The sequence below is a fragment of the Dipodomys merriami genome, unplaced genomic scaffold (assembly GCF_024711535.1).
Source record: "Dipodomys merriami isolate MVZ:Mamm:240054 unplaced genomic scaffold, mDipMer1.0.p SCAF_70, whole genome shotgun sequence".
NCBI classification, from domain to species: domain Eukaryota; kingdom Metazoa; phylum Chordata; class Mammalia; order Rodentia; family Heteromyidae; genus Dipodomys; species Dipodomys merriami.
In genome coordinates this window covers 6,486,772-6,505,774 of record NW_027206291.1, presented here as the reverse complement: position 1 = coordinate 6,505,774, position 19,003 = coordinate 6,486,772, and the positions used below count along the sequence as shown (strand labels likewise).

Below are 19,003 nucleotides of genomic sequence, written 5' to 3'. Positions count from 1 at the left end.
CCCCAAGTCAGGTGTCTCAGGCCTGGGCTGGCACCGGCTGGCCGTGCCTGGGCTGTGACCTTGACCTGCAATGATGTCTCCTCCTTCTCAGGATGGCTGCAGACAGACAGCGCCTGAGGGGTCTGGAGGTCTCTCCTCCTCAGGATGGCTGTAGATAGACAGCGCCTGATGGATCTGAGGTCTTTCCTCCTCAGGATGACTGCAGATAGATAGCACCTGATGGGTCTGGGGGTCTCTCCTCCTCCTTAGGATGGCTGTAGACAGACAGCACCTGATGGGTCTGGAGTCTCTCCTCCTCAGGATGGCCACAGATAGACAGTGCCTGTGGCAGTCTGTTGCAGCCCAGAGCACCCTTGCCTCTCTCTCTGATAGCAGGCAAGGCAGTCACAGTGGAACCAGGCTGAGGCTGAAGGGGCTAAGTCAGGCGGGAATGCTACCTTCCAGCTTCACCATGGGGTAATGTCCTCCCACCCTCCCTGGGGTACGCTTGGGTCTACTTTAAGAGGCTTTTCAGCTGTGGAGGAGTCCTTAGCTACTGGACCCAGAGGGGCCTCTTGGTATGGTGTGCCAAGTCCCCACATCTTGCTGCTACAGCTCTGAGGCCAGGGCCCCTAGAACCCAAGCGTTCATTCTGGTGGGATGTGCTGACAGCTGGGGGCCGAGGCAAGTGTCTGCTGAGGGTGAGTCCAGTGGTCTCTCTGCTCCAGGGCCTGTGCATAAAACACAATGGAAACAGGTTCCATGCAGTGGCACCTTGCTGGCCTCTGCAGGGAGGGAGAGAGGGGGCCAGGCACAGGGAATGTGCTAACCTCCTTTTTGAAGCCCAGTTGAGATAATGGGTCTGTACATCTAGTCTGCAAACAGACACACATCTAGAGTCTATGCAGAACCACATCTAGAGTTTAGGCAGAACCACATCTAGAGTCTATACAGAACCATATCTAGAGTCTGCAAACAGAACCACATCTAAGTCTGCAAACAGAACCACATCTAGCATCTGCAAACAGAACCACATCTAGAGTCTACGCAGAACCACATCTAGAGTCTGCAAACAGAACCACGTCTAGAATCTATGCAGAACTACATCAAGAGTCTACACAGAACCACATCTAGAGTCTGCAAAGAGAACCACATCTAGAGTCTACACAAAACCACATCTATAGTCTATGCAGAACCACATCTAGAGTCTACACATTACCACATCTAGCGTCTACGCAGAACCAATCTAGAGTCTGCAAACAGAACCACATCTAGAGTCTGCAAACAGAACCACATCTACAGTCTACCCAGAACCACATCTAGAGTCCAGGCAGAACCACATCTAGAGTCTGCTAACAGAACCACATCTAGAGTCTGCACAGAACCACATCTAGAGTCTATGCAGAACCACATCTAGAGTCTGCGAACAGAACCACTTCTAGTGTCTATGCAGAACCACACCTAGAGTCTTCAAACAGAACCACCTCTATAGTCTACATATAACCACATCTAGAGTCTTCACAGAAACACATCTACAGTCCACCCAGAACCACATCTAGACTCTATGTAGAACCACATCTAGAGGCTACACATTATAACATCTAGAGTTTAGGCAGAACCACATCTAGAGTCTACGCAGAACCACATCTAGAGTTTACACAGAACCATATCTAGAGTCTGCAAAGAGAACCACAGCTAGAGTCTACACAGAACCACATCTCGAGTCTACACAGAACCACATCTACAGTCTAAGTAGAACCACATTTAGAGTCTATGCAGAACTACATCTAGAGTGTATACTGAACCACATCTAGAGTCTGCAAACAGAACCACATCTAGAGTCTGCTAACAGAACCATATATAGAGTCTGCAAACAGAACCACATCTAGAGTCTACACAGAACCACATCTACAGTCTACGCAGAACCACATCTAGAGTCTGCAAGCAATACCACATCTATATTCTACACAGAAGCTCATCTAGGGTCTACACGGAACCATATCTACAGTCTACTCAGAACCACATCTAGAGTCTACATAGAACCACATCTAGAGTCTATGCAGAACCACATCTAGAGTCTATGCAGAACCACATCTAGAGTCTACACATTACCAAATTTAGCGTCTACTCAGAACTGCATCTAGAGTCTGCTAACAGAACCATATCTAGAGTCTACGCAGAACCACATCTAGAATCTATGCAGAACCACATCTAGAGTCTATGCAGAACCACAACTAGTCTACACAGAACCACGTCTAGAGTCTGCAAACAGAACCACATCTAGAGTCTACACAGAACCACATGTAGAGTCTGCAAACAGAACTACACCTGGAATCTACACAGAACCACATCTAGAGTTTACACAGAACCACATCTAGAGTCTACTCAGAACCACATCTAGAATTTCACTTGCTGTGATATCCAGGTTTTGTCTCTCAGGAACCTACAGGAAGCCACACTGAGTTTTGGGGGAAAGCACAATGAAATCCTCTGTTTGTACATTTGTTTGGCTGGTATAGGGCTTGAACTCACGCACCTCATACCAAGCTCACTTGTTCATGCTTGGTACTCTGTCACTTGAGTCATACCAGCCTGTTTTTTTTTTTTTTTTTTTTTTGCTAATTTTGGAGAGGAAGTCTTGTAGACTTTTCTACCTGAGATGGCTTCAAACGGCAATCATCCAGTCTTGGCCTCTTGAGTTATTAGAATTATTGATGATTGGCTTTATCACTGCCTCCCCCTGTCCATTTTAGTATAATTTAGAACCTGTGTGCAAGTAAGCATCTCTGAATTCCAATGAGATGGAACCTAGTTGGCCTGGACACTTGTGATATTGCAGTAGACTCTTCCTACCTGTGACCTTTAGCATACCCTATGGCTTTGGAGTGTGAAGGATGAGCAGGATGTGGTGCTGTGCTGAGTCTCTTTGTTCACAGCCAGCTGGCTTGGGCCTGGTGTACAGAGATCAGAAGACAGCTGTGTGTCTCAGCCATTGTCTCCATGATCATGGAGATGCTCTTAAAATGAATGAAGGGTGAATTATCTCTGAGCTTCTTTGAGTTCTGTCTTTCCAACTGTCTCTGAGTGTCGGGAAGCAGAGATGTGGGCTGGGCAGCTTCCACGCTGTCACTACGGCCTGGACGCAGCCTGTGGACAGAGGGGCTGAGACCTTGGTAGAGGCTGTGTCTCCACAGCCTGCTGCCAGGACGTGGCCCATGGAATGCCCACTACGAGCACCCCACACTGACACCCTGCTGGCAGCTGCGAGGGCCCCCTTCTGCTCCTCACCTAGGTGGCGTCAGCCTTGGCCTTGTGCATGGTCAGGACTTTTACCACGGCCAGGTGAGAAGGCCGCCTACCTGTAGGGGTCTATGGAGACCAACTGGAGCCCAGGACTCTCACCACCGGTGGGATTGGGACCTGCCTGGGCTCCCCAGTGGAGACTGAAACCCTATCTCGGTACCTGACAGTGAAGCCCTTCTGGTGCCCAAGGAGAGGTAGAGAAAAACACACACATTGCTTATTTCATAAGTAATATGACAACATCTCTGCTTCTGATGATGATTAGTCATCACGCAAAGAACCAGAGAGATTTCAAGATGAATTGAGTCCATCAGTAGATGCCAACATCAAAATGACAGATATGTTAGATTCTGTCGCCAAGGTTTTAAGGCAACAATGATTAAACTGCTTTCATAAGCAATTGGAAATATGCATAATATGAGTGGAAAAAAAAACCAGAAAACCTTGGCAAAGAAATGGAAAGCTTAAGGAAGAACATGGAAACTATGAAGAACGAATTTTGATTTGAAAGATTTTTGATAATTAAAAGAAATAGCTTAAAGGGGGTATTAGTAGCTGATTGGAGGGGACTGAGGAAGAATAACTCCCATGGATTATAAAAAAGAAAAAGAAAATTCTCCAGAGATAAATCCACCGAGCTGGCAGAGAATCCACAGAGCTCTGTAAGAGAAGATCCACTGGTAGTCTCACCAGAATCCTGCAGAGAGCAAACAGGCAAGAGGGCTAAAAGAGTGCTCAAAAACACTCAAAAAAAGTCAAATCCTATAGATTCAATAAATTGAAACAGAAACCCCTACAGTCCTTAATAACGTCCTCTATCATCAGACTTCTGAGAACTGTAGACAAAAAACAAAGTATTTGAATGATGTTTCTCATTAGACACCACAAAGAGGGAAGGAAATTTTACAATAATTTTAGAGTAGAAAGAAAAAATCCTGTCAAGACAGACTCCTGCATCGAGGCACAGTCCTCAGGAATGAGAGCCCAAGCGCTCTCAGGATGATGTATAACCAGCAGATTTGCTTTCCTAGCATGACTGAGGGAGGTTCTTGAAACAGAAAGAAAGACCAGGCATGAGAAGACAGAAGCAATAGTAAGAAAAACTTCAGAATGTCATTCTCTTGTTGAGTCTTTTGAGTAATTTGAAAGTTATCAATGTCATTTTATGCATATATTATTTTTTATAGATGAACACACAGCCAGCTCCCAGGGCCGAAGCCCCGACAGTATGGTCGGATGGTGCTTCATGGCATTGACCTGGGGTCTTGTGCTGTGGTTGGGGAGTTGATGCCATCCAGGGACTCTTGAAAGCATTTGTGAATCCACCATTGTCATGAGGTAAAAGCTTAAAGGATTCCCAGGAATGAAGGCAGAGCTCAAGGGGTAGAATGGTTCCCTAGTAAGCATGAACACTGAATTCAAACCTTAGTACTGGGCAGGGGGGGGGGGAGGAGAGAGGGAGCAAGGTGTATTTGGGAAATACTATGTACTATGCCACTCGTGTGTGTGTGTGTGTGTGTGTGTGTGTGTGTGTGTATGTGTGTGTTTGTGTGTGTGTGCCCACCAGTGCTGGGTCTTGAAATCAGCACCTCCTAACTCTCACTTGGCTTTTTTTTCTTTGGGTCCGGTCGTGGGGCCTGAACTCTGGGCCTGGGCGCTGTCCCTCAGCTCTTCACCTCAAGGCTAACGCTCTACCACTTGAGCCACAGCACCACTTCCGGCTTTTTTCTTTTTGCTTATGTGGTGCTGAGGAATCGAACCCAGGGCCTCAAGCATGCAAGGCAAGCGCTCTACCACTGAGCCACCTTCCCAGCCCTCACTTGGCTTTTTTCACTCAAGGCTGATGTTCTACCACTTGAACCACGGCTCTACTCCCAGCTTTTTTTGGGGGGGGTCCGGTTGTGGGGCCATGAACTCTGGGCCTGGGTGCTGTCCCTCAGCTCTTCAGCTCAAGGCTAGCACTCTACCACTTAAGCCACAGCGCCACTTCCAGCTTTTTTCTTTTTGCTTATGTGGTGCTGAGGAATCGAGCCCAGGGCTTCAGGCATGCAAGGCAAACGCTCTACCACTGAGCCACCTTCCCAGCCCCTACTCCCAGCTTTTTGATGGTTAGTTGGAGAAAAGAGTCTTATGAACTTCCCCGCCCAGGATGGCTCTGAACTACAATCTTTAGGCCTCAGCCTCCCAAGTAGCTGGGATTACAGGTGTGAGCTCCAGGCATCCAGCTCCAGGCCACTCTTAGGATCCAAGGAGGCAATGTCTCCACCTTCAGTAATGGAGCACTTCTCAATGTAGCTGTGCCTAGAGTGGCTCTGAACCAGGCTTGGCCTCCTGTTACCCTCGCCCCCCTGTGGCTTTTACATCCCTGGGCCCTATCAGCCGTCCAGCCCCACTGATGGTGGCCAGGGGTACACTGAGAGGGCCTTGGTCCCCCGGGGCCCGGGAAGCTGCCTCTCCAGTGCCAGCCAGAGGAGGAGTTACTGTGGCTGGCTCAAGGTCACAGCGTGCTAAGCACAGGGTGGGGATTAGTGCAGGTCTCCTGGGGACAATGGAATCTTGTTCACCTCAAATATTTATCCTCCAGTCGACCTGCTGCCAGCCCAGCTGGGAGGCTGTGGCAAGTCCTTGTTTCTGCACTGTGGTGGCAGCGGCAGAGGACCGGCCCCTATCCGTGCAGGGTCACAGCCAAGGGAGGTGCAGTCCTCTGCTCCTCCTGGCTCAGGCGTCCTTCTTCCCCATACCCCCTCCCCCCTGCCCCACAGCAGCAGGGCAGACCCAAGCCATTTCTGCCTGCCTGCCTGCTGTGTGCTGGAGCAAGACCAGTATGGCGCACCCGATAGAGCTGGCACTCCTACCGACTCCACCCAGCTGAGCCGAGATGCCTTTCCTCTGTCATGAGTTTGCCTCAGAGCTGCTCCAGGTGTGCCCCGTCTACGTCTCAAGCGGGAGCCAGGTGTTCTCCCCTGAACTTGAGGTGTACCCCAGGTGTGTCTCTGTGATGTCCTGAGGGTCTCTGGGCCCACCCAGGTGTCAGCCCGGTCCTGTCTCAGGTGTGTCTGGACCGGCCCAGGTGTCTGCCCTGTCCCGTTGCATCCCCGTGTGCCATGCTCTGGGTGGGCTTCTGCCTGAGGATGCTCTGTGGATCTCTTGCTCCAGGCATGATTCTGTTTTGAGAAGAAAAATGGCTTGGACCCACACCTTGTGGTCTGGGAACACCAGGAAGTTGTTGGTTATATGGGTTCTCCTCTCTAAAGTTCTCTTTCCAAGAGGTTTGCTTCTCAGCTGCTCTTTTTTTTTTAAGTATGCATTTTTATTGTAAAGATACTGTACAGAGGTGTTACAGTTACCTGAGCAAGGTAATGAGTCCATTTCCTATGGAACATTGTTACCTCCTCCTTTGTTTGTTTTCCCCTACCATCCCTTCCCTCCCCACCTCCCCAACATAGTGTCTTGTACATCTCATTGTTATAATGAGTCAACATGTATCCTTATTTCAGCATTTTGTTGTTTTCCTTCTCCTCTCCAAATTAGAAAAGCATATATACAAGATGCAGGGCACCAGAAGCAAATACAGTGAAAACAGGGGTTATATTGTGTGGGAAGAACATACAAAAGAAAGAAAAAAAAATCACACAGTACATTATAAGTACATTAAAAACAACAGCAAGAAAGATAAAACCTCTTGTGTCCCTATCTTGGGGTTCATTTTGCTTAACATCATCTTATATGGTCATTTGTACATAGTTTTTGACCTTTTCCAGGCCCAAAGAAACATAGATCCCATGGTTTCTCTTATTTGCGATAATCAGCTGCCTTTTTTGTTGTTGTTGTTGTTGTTGTTGTTGGTCATGGGGCCTGAACTCTGGGCCTGGGCACTGTCACTCAGCTCTTCAGCTCAAGGCTAGAGCTCTACCACTTGAGCCATAGCGCCACTTCCGGCTTTTTCTGTTTATGTGGTGCTGAGGAATCGAACCCTGGGTCTCATGCATACAAGGCAAACACTCTACCACTGAGCCACTTTCCCAGCCCCAGCTGCTCTTTTCTTAAATGTAGAAATGAAATACAGTAGGGAAAAGCCGTCAGCCATCTTTACTAACAAGGTTTCACCAGTCCCAAACCCCATGAGAAAATGGACAGGGTCTCTGGCCTGGGCCTTGCCCTTCCTGCGGGAGCGCAGAGGCGGGGAATGGGGGGGAAGGGGGGAAAGGGGAGGCCACACCAAGCGCCCAGTGCCCAGTGTGGCGTCTAATCTGATTTGGAGCAGCTTAAGGGATTGTCTTTTTCTGGCACCTGTTGGTCACCCCGCAGCGTCCGTGACCTGGGGTGGGATTTAACTGGATGTGGCACCAGCCCCAGCTCTCTGAGGCTCCCCAGTGGGTCACTGGCACCCAGGACTCGGCGGGGACGCCTCCCTCACCTCAAAAGGGCAGGAACAGGCCACGGGCCAAGGGCATTGGGTCAGGCCTGCTCTGGCCACAGCCGATGGCTTAGTGACTGAAGGGGACAAGAGGGTGCAGCAGGATGGATTTCGGGTCCTTGGAGACGGTGGTGGCCAACTCTGCCTTTATTGCCGCCCGGGGGAGTTTCGATGGGAGCAGCACCCCATCCTCCCGGGACAAGAAGTACCTGGCCAAACTCCGGCTGCCCCCACTGTCCAAGTGCGAGGGTCTCCGTGAGAGCCTGAGCCTGGAATTTGAGAGCCTGTGCTCGGAGCAGCCCATCGGCAAGCGGCTCTTCCAGCAGTTCTTAAAGGCAGAGGAGAAGCACGTGCCGGCCCTGGAGCTCTGGAAGGACATCGAGGACTACGACACCGCTGATGATGACCTGCGGCCGCAGAAGGCACAGGCCATCCTGGCCGACTACCTGGACCCCCAGGCCACGCTCTTCTGCAGCTTCCTGGACGAGGGCACTGTGGCGCAGGCAAAGGAGGCCCCAGCTGGGAGCCAGGACGGGCGCTTCCAGCCCCTGCTGCAGGCCGCACTGGCGCACCTGAGCCAGGCCCCGTTCCAGGAATACCTGGACAGCCTCTACTTCCTGAGATTCCTGCAGTGGAAGTGGCTGGAGGCGCAGCCCATTGGCGAGGACTGGTTCTTGGACTTCAGGATCCTGGGAAAAGGAGGTTTCGGGGAAGTGTCAGCCTGCCAGATGAAGGCAACCGGCAAGATGTATGCTTGCAAGAAGCTGAACAAGAAGCGGCTGAAGAAGAGGAAAGGCTACCAGGTAGGCGGCTCGGCGGTCTGGCAAGTGGACTCAAGCCAGGAGGCTGGCAGGATGCAAGGTGCCCACCAAGGCTCTGCCCCTGCTCTGCCCCTGACTCTGCGTGCCTGCTGCCGTTTGCTCCTCCAGGCTGGTGCAGCTCCTGGTAGAGTCCTAGCCCATCTGTTCCATGCTTTGCTCGGGCTCTTGAGTCTGCACCCAGCTGTCTGGAAGCCTCTCCCACAGCTTGGCTCACACCGCAATCAGACTCAGGAGGAAGCGAGGCACAACTGTAGAAAGCACCGTGCATCAAGACAGGCACAGGGAGTGTCTCTTGAACACCAGGCCGGAGGGAGCGGTGCACGCAGGCTGCCCATAGTCACCAGCTCCCTCCTGCTGGCAGAGGGGTGCAGCCAGGGCAGAGAAACAACAACCGCTTGGTGCCTGGCGCCCGAGCGATGCTGGTGCTGAGGGCAGATGAGGGTAGCTTTTAGGGCCAGGCAGCAGCAGCCCCATGCAACCCCCTGCTCTCCTCCCCCCTGCCAGCCATTGACCTTCAATGAAAGACCAGGCCCTAGGCCCCAGTGACAGTGGCTGAGCAGAGGTGCCAGGCAGACCCAGGTGTCTGTGCTGAGGGTGGCAGGGCGCCCACACCTGGTGGTGGCCCACGTCAGCTTCGTTGAGGCCTAAAACCCAAGTGTTCATGCAACTCGTGCAATATCCTTACAAAAATGCCTCAACAGAGTGCAGCGGAGGGAGGTCAGCCTGGCGTGCAGGCCAAGCTCTGCAAGGCGTGGGCATCGGGGGCGGGAGCAGCACGGAGGCCGAGCCACAGTGTGCGGGGGGGGGGGGGAGGAGGGGGAGAGGCTGGACACAGTGGGGGGACTGGAAGGCAGATCAGGGAGCAGGGGGACAGCTGGTCGTGGCCTCCCTGCCGGAGCTGACCCAGCAGGTCCCAAGCCCCCGCTCCAGGTGACTTTGGCTGTCTAGTTTCCTCTGTGAGTGGGCACACGAAACATGCTTTGAAGGTTCTTCAACTGCTTTTGAAGGCTGGGTTGAAACGTGCTGCAAGCGTGTCCTGTCTTCACGCATAGGCTGCAAGCCCCTCTCCATGACGCTCACACCTCCGCTTCCAACATTTTCACACAGGCTGCAGGCCTCTCTCCATGATACTCACCCTTCTTCCAGGGTGCCATGGTGGAGAAGAGGATCCTGGCCAAGGTACATAGCAGGTTCATTGTCTCTCTGGCCTACGCATTCGAGACCAAGATGGACCTCTGCCTGGTGATGACCATCATGAATGGAGGCGACATAAGGTGGGGACCCTTCTGACCCAGTAGCCATTTGCTGTGGGTGGGGTGGGGTGCAGCTAAGGGCGAGGGTCCTGCGTGGAGAGGGACTGAAGTCGAATGCCACCAGTGCCCACTCCGCAGGGACCCAGGACTGGGGCTGGCCATCTGGGCCATTTCTATCATCACTCCCTGAGATTTCAGATGGGCCAGGGAAGCAGCTTGTGAGTCCACCTCCTGCTTCCAGCTCCTGCCCATGTCCATCCTCCGTTCAGGGGTCACTTACATGTCTTCATTGTGGGACTTTTCTTCTCTGTGAAGTCTGAGTGCCAAGTGAGATTCTAGACTGAGCTGGGTGGGGAGGGTGTAGAGGGGGAGAGCTAAAGGAGAAGTTACTGCTGCTGCTGGCTCTGGTGGTTCATGCCTGTCATCTGAGACTGAGGTCTGGGAGTCGTGATTCAAAGCCAGCCTGGCAGAAAAGTCCACAAGACTTCTATCTCCAACTAAGAACCAAAAAAGCCAGACGTGGAGCCGTGGTTCAAGTGGTAGAGCACTAGCTTTGAGCAAAAAAGCTCAGGGACAGTGCCCAGTCCCCGAGTTCAAGCCTCAGGACTGGCACACACACACACACACACACACACACACACACACACACACACACACACACCACACTACTCAAACCCACCCAGGGCTCAGGGTCGGGCAAGGCAAGGCCTTTGTGCCCACCGACCTGTGAGTGCCCTGTGCTTTAAAGGACTGGCTGTGACTCCGCCCTCCCTGCTGCTGTCCCATGACCTGCCTTGGGGTCCCATAGGTGTTCATAGGACGTGCCTCTTCCCCTCTAACACTATTGTTAGGGTGTCAGGCAGCCGGCAGCTACCTATCCAGAGGGGCCTGGAGACTGTGGCTTGAGATGACCAATGGTTGTGCAGCAATGCCCATACTCTGTGCACTTTGATGCACATGTCCCACACACTCCGGCACTCTGACACATACACCCCACACACTCTGGCACATGTATCCCACACGCTCTGACACGCCCCACCTGCTCTGACACATACACCCCAGATGCTCCACGCACTCTGACACACACACCCCATGCGCTCTGACACACGCATCCCACATGCACCACGTGCTCTGACACATGCACCCCACGTGCTCCACGCGCTCTGACACACACCCCATGCTCTCTGACACACGCATCCCACATGCTCCACGCACTCTGACACACGCACCCCACGTGCTCCACACGCTCTGACACACCCCACACACTCTGACACCAGCACTGCATGCGCCCTGTGCTCTGACACCTGCACCCCATGCGCCCTGCATGCTCTGACATACACACCCCATGCTCTGACACATGCATCCCACACACCCTGCACGATCTGACACACACATCCTATGTGCCCCGTGTGCTCTGACACAAGCACCCCACATGCCCTGCATGCTCTGACACCTGCGCCCCACATTCCCCATGCACTCTGACACACGTACCCCATGTGCCCTGCACTCTGGCACACCCCCCCACACCTGACACACACACCCCACACGCCCCATGCTCTGACACACCCAACCCATGTGCCCTGCGTGCTCTGGCACACACACCCCACGTGCCCCATGAGCTCTGACACACGCACCCAATGTGCTCTGACACCCCCCCTGCACACTGTGACACATCCCACAAGGCCTGTGCTCTGATACACACAACCCCCGTGCCCCGCGCTCTGACATACACAACCCACATGCCCCACACACTCTGACCTCCCCCCACGCCCCGTGCTCTGACACATGCAACCATGCGTGCCCTGCATGCTCCGGCACATGCAACTCATGTACCCCACATGCTCTGACACACACACCCCACTTGCCCCATGCTCTGACACACACACACACCCCATGCACGCCACACTCTCTAGCATACACCTCCCACAATGCGCTGTCCTCAGGTACCACATCTACAACGTGGATGAGGAGAACCCTGGCTTCCTTGAGCCGCGCGCTGTCTTCTACACGGCCCAGATCATCAGTGGCCTGGAGCACCTGCACCAGCGGCGCATCGTCTACCGGGACCTCAAACCGGAGAACGTGCTGCTGGACAACGATGGTGAGGCCGGAGGGGGCTGCAGCCGTGGGGCAGATGCTTTCCCAGCCCCTCGCTCGGCACGGCACGGGGCTGGGCTCGTGCAGATAGGACCTCTGAGCGGCACGGTGCTGGGTTTGCCAGATACGTCCTCCTGTGGGGCGACTTGCAACCTTAGCCTGTGTTTGTTTTCAGGAAATGTTCGAATTTCCGACCTTGGGCTGGCTGTGGAGCTGAAGGACGGGGAGAACAAGACCAAAGGCTATGCAGGAACCCCAGGTAAGGCTAGACAGCCAGGGACAGGAGACTCTGTGCCTCGAGAGGATTCCTGGAAGCCCAGGCCCCCCTCTCTCTGGGGACCAGAGGTGGCATGGCTCCGTGGCCAGGACACAGTGGCCAAAGGGGGCATTTCCCGAGCTCCCAGAGCAAATGGCCACAATCACTGCACAACTTAGGGCTGCGTGTTTCCTACAAGGACAACTCCCCACCCCAACGACCCTGCATGTTTACTACTATAACCTCTGGGGCAAAAGCTGCTTCTGTGGGCCTTGAGTCCAAAGACTGTCACAGCTTCAGTGGAGCCTGAGAGATAGGGCTGGACCCCCAAGGAGCTCTGCTGGGCCTCAGGGACAGAGATGCACTTTAGACAGGCACTTGTAGCTCTAATAGAACCTGCATGGCATCAGCTAACATCAGTTTGCACAACACATATATACATGCACACACGTGGGCACATGCATGTATACACACTTATGTGCATGAACGTAGAAACATGTGCACACATGCACATTTGCATTCATATGTGGTATATATGCACATATTAGTGTTTAATGTATACGTGAACCCAAGTCTGTGTATGAATGCTTCTGCACACACCTGTGCATACATCTCTGTATTTGTGTGTATGAATACATATGTTTTTGTGCATCTGTGTGTTCCTGTGAGTGTGCTTGAATCAGCTTGCAGGTTCCTTTACAATAGTAATTGTGTATAGGAATATTTGTGTCTCTGTGTATATTTGCACACACGAGTATGTGCATGCACATATGACTTGTGCATATGTGTATGCAAGTGTGTATGTGTCTCTGTGCAATGCTCTGTGTGCACACATATGCCAGCACGAATCTGTGTATTTGTATGCACAATACATGTAAACATGACATATGCACACATACATGTTGATGTATGCGTACATACATGCCTTCTACCTCTCTGTGTATTTGTGTGTACCTGCATGGGTATATGTGTATGCGCACGTGACTTGTGTATACACACATGTGAGTGTATGTGTCTCTGTGTGTGCTTAATCTCTGTGCACACATATGCCTGTGTGCATCTCTGTGTATTTATGTGTACATTCACGTGTGTATGTGCATGCACACTTGACTTGCATGTGAGTGTGTGTGTCTCCGTGTGTATGCTTTTGTGCTCAGGTGCAGCCTGTGACTGACCCATCTGCCACCTGGTTTAGGAGAAGGACCTCTTTGGCTGAGGAGTGTGAGATGTTCCCTCTGTTGGGGGAAGATCACACACACCTATGCATGTGGCTCTGGTCTGGCTCTGGAGTTAGGTAGTTGATTGGTGCTGAGGACCCTGTGCAAAAGCACAGTGCTGGGAGCCAGAGAAGAAGGTTCTAGAAGCAGCTTGGCTGGGAGCTGTCCCACAGCCAGAAAAGTCCTGGCCATACCTGCTTTTTCCCAGGCTGTCTAGGCCTCACTGTCTGCAGAGGTGGATGAGGCGGGTCTGAGTCTCCACAGTCCTCACCCCACCCTGGATCCACCCAAGACAGAATTGCTTCACTAGAGGACAGTGTCCTGCGGTGTCCTGTCCTGAGGCCCACTGGCCACCAGGGGGCGCCCCCATCCCTGTGGCCTCCTGGCATCTGGCTCTGAGCAGCAGGTGGATGGCGGTGGGGCCTACAAGATCTCTGCCCTCTGCAGCTAGCCGGAACCATCAGCACAGTTGGAGTCCAGGCACAGCCAGCAAGCTAGAGAGCTCATTCTTCCGGCCCAGAGCTCCTCCCCTCAGCAGCCTCCCTGCTCAGCTTCCCAGCAGAGGCTGCAGTCCATCCTCACAGCCACCTGCAAGCAGGCATTTGCGCCCCCTTTACTGGTGCTGCTGCCAGTGACTGGCATGGTGGAGGAGACAGCCTTTCTTCCACTCCTGGTGTCTAGCCAGCAGAGGACAGGTGTTAGCAAAAGACACGGAATTCCACTTCCTCTCCCAGGAACGCTGAGGCATTACATCCATGGCAGGCTCTGCGGGTCATGGGGTGCAGAGGTGGGCGTGCCCTCTAGGCTGTGCTGTGTGGAATGCCTAGAAGGGTCCCCCGTATCCCTTGCAGCCTGCGGGGGGGGGGCTTTCTCTTGGATGAGATTCTAGAAAATTCCAGTTCTAGAAAGTCCAATCTAGAAACTCTGAACAGTTCTTTCTCAGTCTAAGCAGAGATCTGAACAATTCAGTTCCTGAGTAGGCAGAACTTACAGAGGTTTGTTTGGTGCCAGGAAAGTGGTCGTGTCCCTCAGAGTGGAGGTGCAGCTCTCTTGGGAGCAGAAGGACCAACTGGGGCAGAGCTGGGAGGGTGGGAAGGGACCTGCTCATATCTACAGCCAGGATAGGGCAGGGGAGGGGCAGCACAGGACAGGTCAGGAAAGAGCAGTGCAGGGCAGGACAGGGTCAGGATAGGGAGGTTGGGAAGGAGTCTCCTGGTCCCCTCAGCCTGACTCCAAAGCAGCTGATGCTGCCCAAGTCTTCTCAGCTGACACTCGCCTGTGTAGAGCTGTCTGAGCATGGTGACTGGATGCAGATGGTTGACACACTTGTAGAGAACTGTCTGCACGTGGTGACTGTGATGCAGATGGTTGACACTCGTGTTGAGCTGTCTGTGCATGGTGACTGTGATGCAGATGGTTGACACTCGTGTTGAGCTGTCTGTGCATGGTGACTGTGATGCAGATGGTTGACACTCTTGTAGAGAGCCGTCTGCATGTGGAGACTGTGATGCTGGCATCCCTTACTCTCCTGTGTAGAGCTGGCTGCATGTGGTGATTGAGATGCAGCCATTCACAGTCATGCTATAGGTTTGTCTCTATGTGGGTGACTTTGATGTAGACAGCCAAGTTGTGAACAGAGCTGTGAGTGTTTTCCCAGGGCAGGAAGGCTGTGCAGTGGCTGAGAGTCCAGGTGCTGCTGGGGTGGGCGTGTGGGTAACAGGAGCTGAGCCCCCAGTCTCTGTTACCTTAAGCTGGTCATGTCACCACAGGCCTCCTCACCCTGTGGTTGCCTCCCTGTCCCTGCTGAGGGTCTCATGTGTTGAGCGTCACCTGCGGTGACTTTTGCACCAAGACTCAGCTGTAGCAAAGCCTCATAAGGTGTTGAGGGATGTTTGTTCCTGGAGACAGGATCTGGCCTCACCAGTGTCCTGGGCGCAGGCTCTGCCCTGCACCTGGCCTCTCTGGATTGCCTGGAGCACATGGGAGCCTTCATGGGAGAGGGCCTGGAGGGCACAGCACCTGTCTACATCTCCCAGCCCTCGCCATACAGTGCTCCCATATTTGTCCTTGCACTCATGTTGCACGCACACCAACATGCTTCTCTGTGTGTGCATCACATGCATGTTGCACGTGTCCTGGCACACACGCCATACATGGTACTGGTTGTTGTGTATTTCACACTGTCCCTCAGTTTGGGGTGCTGGGGGGAAAGCGGGCCTCTTATCATGTGTGTGGAAGGGGGATTTTGCCCATGGGGGACACTTTTGGTTGTCACTGCAGGGGTGCTGTTGGCATTTAGTTAGAGAGGACGGGGTGCTGCTCCGTGTCCTTCGATATCAGGGGATTCCTGTCTCTAGTAGCGGTGGTGCCGAGGCTCACGGTGGTCACAGCAGGTCTCCAGCCGGGAGCTGCAGCAGGGCGACGTTCACACGAGGCAGCTGGGCCTCTGACTGCCATGTGTCAAATCCACAGGTTTCATGGCACCTGAGCTCCTGCGGAGCGAAGAGTATGACTTCTCTGTGGATTACTTTGCCCTGGGGGTCACACTGTACGAGATGATGGCAGCCAGGGGGCCTTTCCGAGCCAGAGGGGAGAAGGTGGGTGTCCTTTGTGTGGGCCCCACAGGGGCGCAATTGGCAGAGTTGGTCCCCACAGTGACTCCCCCTCGGGGCAGACCTGGGTGCTAGGATGTAAGGGCCTGTGGGGCACGGTGTCTCATCTGGGGTCTTGCTCCTGGGCAGTGTCCTGGCTCACGGGAGAGGTGTGCAGGTTCTGGGAGGTGTGGGTGGAGCCAGGGAGGGATTTTTACACTGCTCCACCCAGGAGTACGCACGGGATAGGCATCAGCACACTGGGGTGAGCATGTGCCCCCTCCAAGAGGACAAGCTGCTTTTCCCAGGGTCCTTCAAGGGGGACAACGAAGGCCCGGGCCCTGTCCATCCTAGCGCTGGACACAGCCCCTGACACGCCCTCAGCTGCGGGGATCCCTGGCTCGTGGGACAGCCTCAGTCAGTGCTCCTTGATGTACCCGTGCTCTCGTCATCTCCCAAGCACCCCACGCCACCCCCAGCCCTCTGGCTACCTGAACCCAGAAAGGTGTCAGTCCGTTACTCAAAATAAGGGAGCAAAACTGACTTCTTCCTCACCTACAAGCAGACCAGAGCCCCAGGACGTGGGCCTGAGGGGACCAGAGGCCAGGTGTCCAAATCTGGGCTTCTGCTTAGTGTGCTGCCCTTAGACACAGCCCTACCCTAGTACAAGACACTGCTGTGAGGCCACCAGTGGGTGCTCTAGCCTGGGCCTCCTGGTGTGCCTGGACAGGCACTAGCCCGGCTCTGTAGCCTCTTCATTTCCTTCCTCTTCTTCTGCCCCTTCTCCCTTCTCCTTTTCCTCTTCTCCCTCCTCCTCTGGTACTCAACTGTGGCAGCAGGGCGGGGTGGTGGTGGTGGTTGTTATTTGTCTTGAGGTCGATTGTTACCTTCCAATACCCACCACCTGGGGGGTCGCAGGTCAGAGGTGGCCAGGCCTGTCCCAGGCATTGCTTGATGTGTGTCCACCCTGCAGGTGGAGAACAAGGAGCTGAAGCAGAGGATCCTGTCCGAGCCTGTCAAGTACCCTGACAAGTTCAGCCAGGCCAGCAGGGACTTCTGTGAGGCGCTGCTGGAGAAGGACCCGGTGAAGCGCCTGGGCTTCCGGGACGGGTCCTGCGATGCACTTCGGGCCCACGCCCTGTTCAAGGACATCAGCTGGAGGCAGCTGGAGGCTGGTACGTGACCTGCGGGGCCTGCCCTGGCCAGCAGCCACGGGGGTGCTCGGGCACCCCCGCTGCCCTCCTGCTGCCGCACGCCCAGAATGGGGCACTGAATCAAGTGGGGGATATGTGTGTCCCTTGGACCCAAAGTTTGGGACCTGCTGTATTTCTCTTCCACAGCCTGCCCTGTAAAGGGGCCCAGAGCCCAAGCATGGCCAGGGCTGTTTGCTTGGGAAAAGCTTTCGCTCGTGCTGTTGTTGTGTGTCATCAAGACAGAAGCATGGGATGTCTGTGTGTCTGTTCTGTGCTGTGTGCTTGCCCAGGTGAGAATGTGTATGCATATGTGTATGGGTCCATGTATTTGCACATGTGTGTGTATGCACATGTACCCCATGTCTCTCGCATGGCCCGATGTGTACCTGTGTGACCTTTGTGCTCGCAGGACAGGTGGTGTGTGCTGAGGACGCAGGACGGAGTGCAGCTGCACACTGGGGCTTCCTCGGGACCCCAGCTCCTGGAGGCCTCTGGTAGCCGTGGGCACATCATGAAGGAAGCTGGCCCAACTGTGGGCAGAGCTCTGCCCACCTGAGGCTGCGGAGAGGCTGGGGAGGCGTGTGAAGGCTGCGCCCCGGCAGGAAGTTGGGCCAGAGCTCTATCCCTGAGAAGGCTTTGGGGAGTTTGCAGAGCGCACGGGCGTGAGGGCGAGGTTTATCCAGAAGGCTTCCCACACGGGCTCCAGGGTCACTTGTGGGTGGGTGCTGTGGGGCAGGGTGTAGTGAGCTCATGGCTGGCTCATTTAGGGGCACTGGGAATGGCAGCCTGGACCTTTGTGTGTTCATGGAGCTCATGGGCCCTGGGCTGGCTACTGCCCTCTCTTCTGAGCCCCCATCTCCTATCTCTTTGTAGGGATGCTGATCCCCCCGTTCATCCCAGACTCCAGGACCGTCTATGCCAAGGACATCCAGGACGTTGGTGCCTTTTCCACAGTCAAAGGTGTGGTCTTTGACAAAACGGACACAGAATTCTTCCAAGAATTTGCCTCTGGCAACTGTCCCATTCCCTGGCAGGAGGAGATGATTGAGACAGGGATCTTTGGGGAACTGAATGTTTGGCGCGCTGATGGGCAGATGCCGGATGACATGAAAGGGGTCACTGCGGAGGCGGCGGTCCCTGCTTCCAAGTCAGGAATGTGTCTGGTCTGCTAGCTGTGGTCCCCAGGGAGGTAGGGGACCATGCTCGGCAGGAAAGGGAGCCACATGGAGCTCGTTGGAGGAAAGGAAGCCATGTGGAGTTCATGGGAGGAAATGAAGCCATGTGGAGCTCATGGGCAAGGAAAGGAAGTGTTGTGGCGCTCATGGGAGGAAAGGAAGCCGCGTGGAGCTCGTGGGAGGAAAGGAAGCCATGTGGAACTTGAGGCGGTGCAGTTCCCGTCAGCCTGCGTGGGTTACCTCCACACCCTTTGTGCAGCTGCGTGCCCAGGGATGGAGCTGGAATCGCTCTGTGGGTGCAGAAGAGCTCGGCTGCCTGCCCCAGGCTAGGGGTGTTCAAATGTGTTAGTCACTTCTGCCTGCCCATTTCACTCCAGACACAGATAATTCCAGATGGAATACGCCAATAATGTATAAATGCTCAAATGTGCAGACGTGTGGCCAGACCACGGCTTTGGATGGTGTGGGCGCTGGTGTAAGCGGGAACCTGAGCTCAGTGTGTACCTTCTCCACCACGCAGTACCATGACTCCGCACCATGTCCCATAATACCCACGCAGACCCCTCTGGAGGAGGCCTGATCCCTGTCAGCTCAAAAGCTTCAAATCTCAGCCACTGCCCCCTGGCACCTGGGCTTGGCGCCCACCCTGAGCCTGCCCTGCCTGGCCCTGGTTCTGCCCCGGAACTGGCTGCTGCTGCCAC

At 54.1% G+C, this 19,003-nt stretch overlaps 1 protein-coding gene across 1 annotated transcript; it reads left to right on the top strand.

Moving 5' to 3' along the window:
• Window positions 1–7,768: 7,768 nt before the first annotated feature.
• Window positions 7,769–18,304, top strand: LOC138817645 (rhodopsin kinase GRK1). Its single transcript, XM_070008147.1, has 7 exons — window positions 7,769–8,502; window positions 9,667–9,794; window positions 11,717–11,874; window positions 12,046–12,129; window positions 15,816–15,940; window positions 16,908–17,109; window positions 18,001–18,304. The coding sequence occupies exons 1-7, from the start codon at window positions 7,804–7,806 to the stop codon at window positions 18,297–18,299; spliced, it is 1,695 nt and encodes a 564-aa protein (XP_069864248.1). The 5' UTR covers window positions 7,769–7,803; the 3' UTR covers window positions 18,300–18,304.
• Window positions 18,305–19,003: the final 699 nt, after the last annotated feature.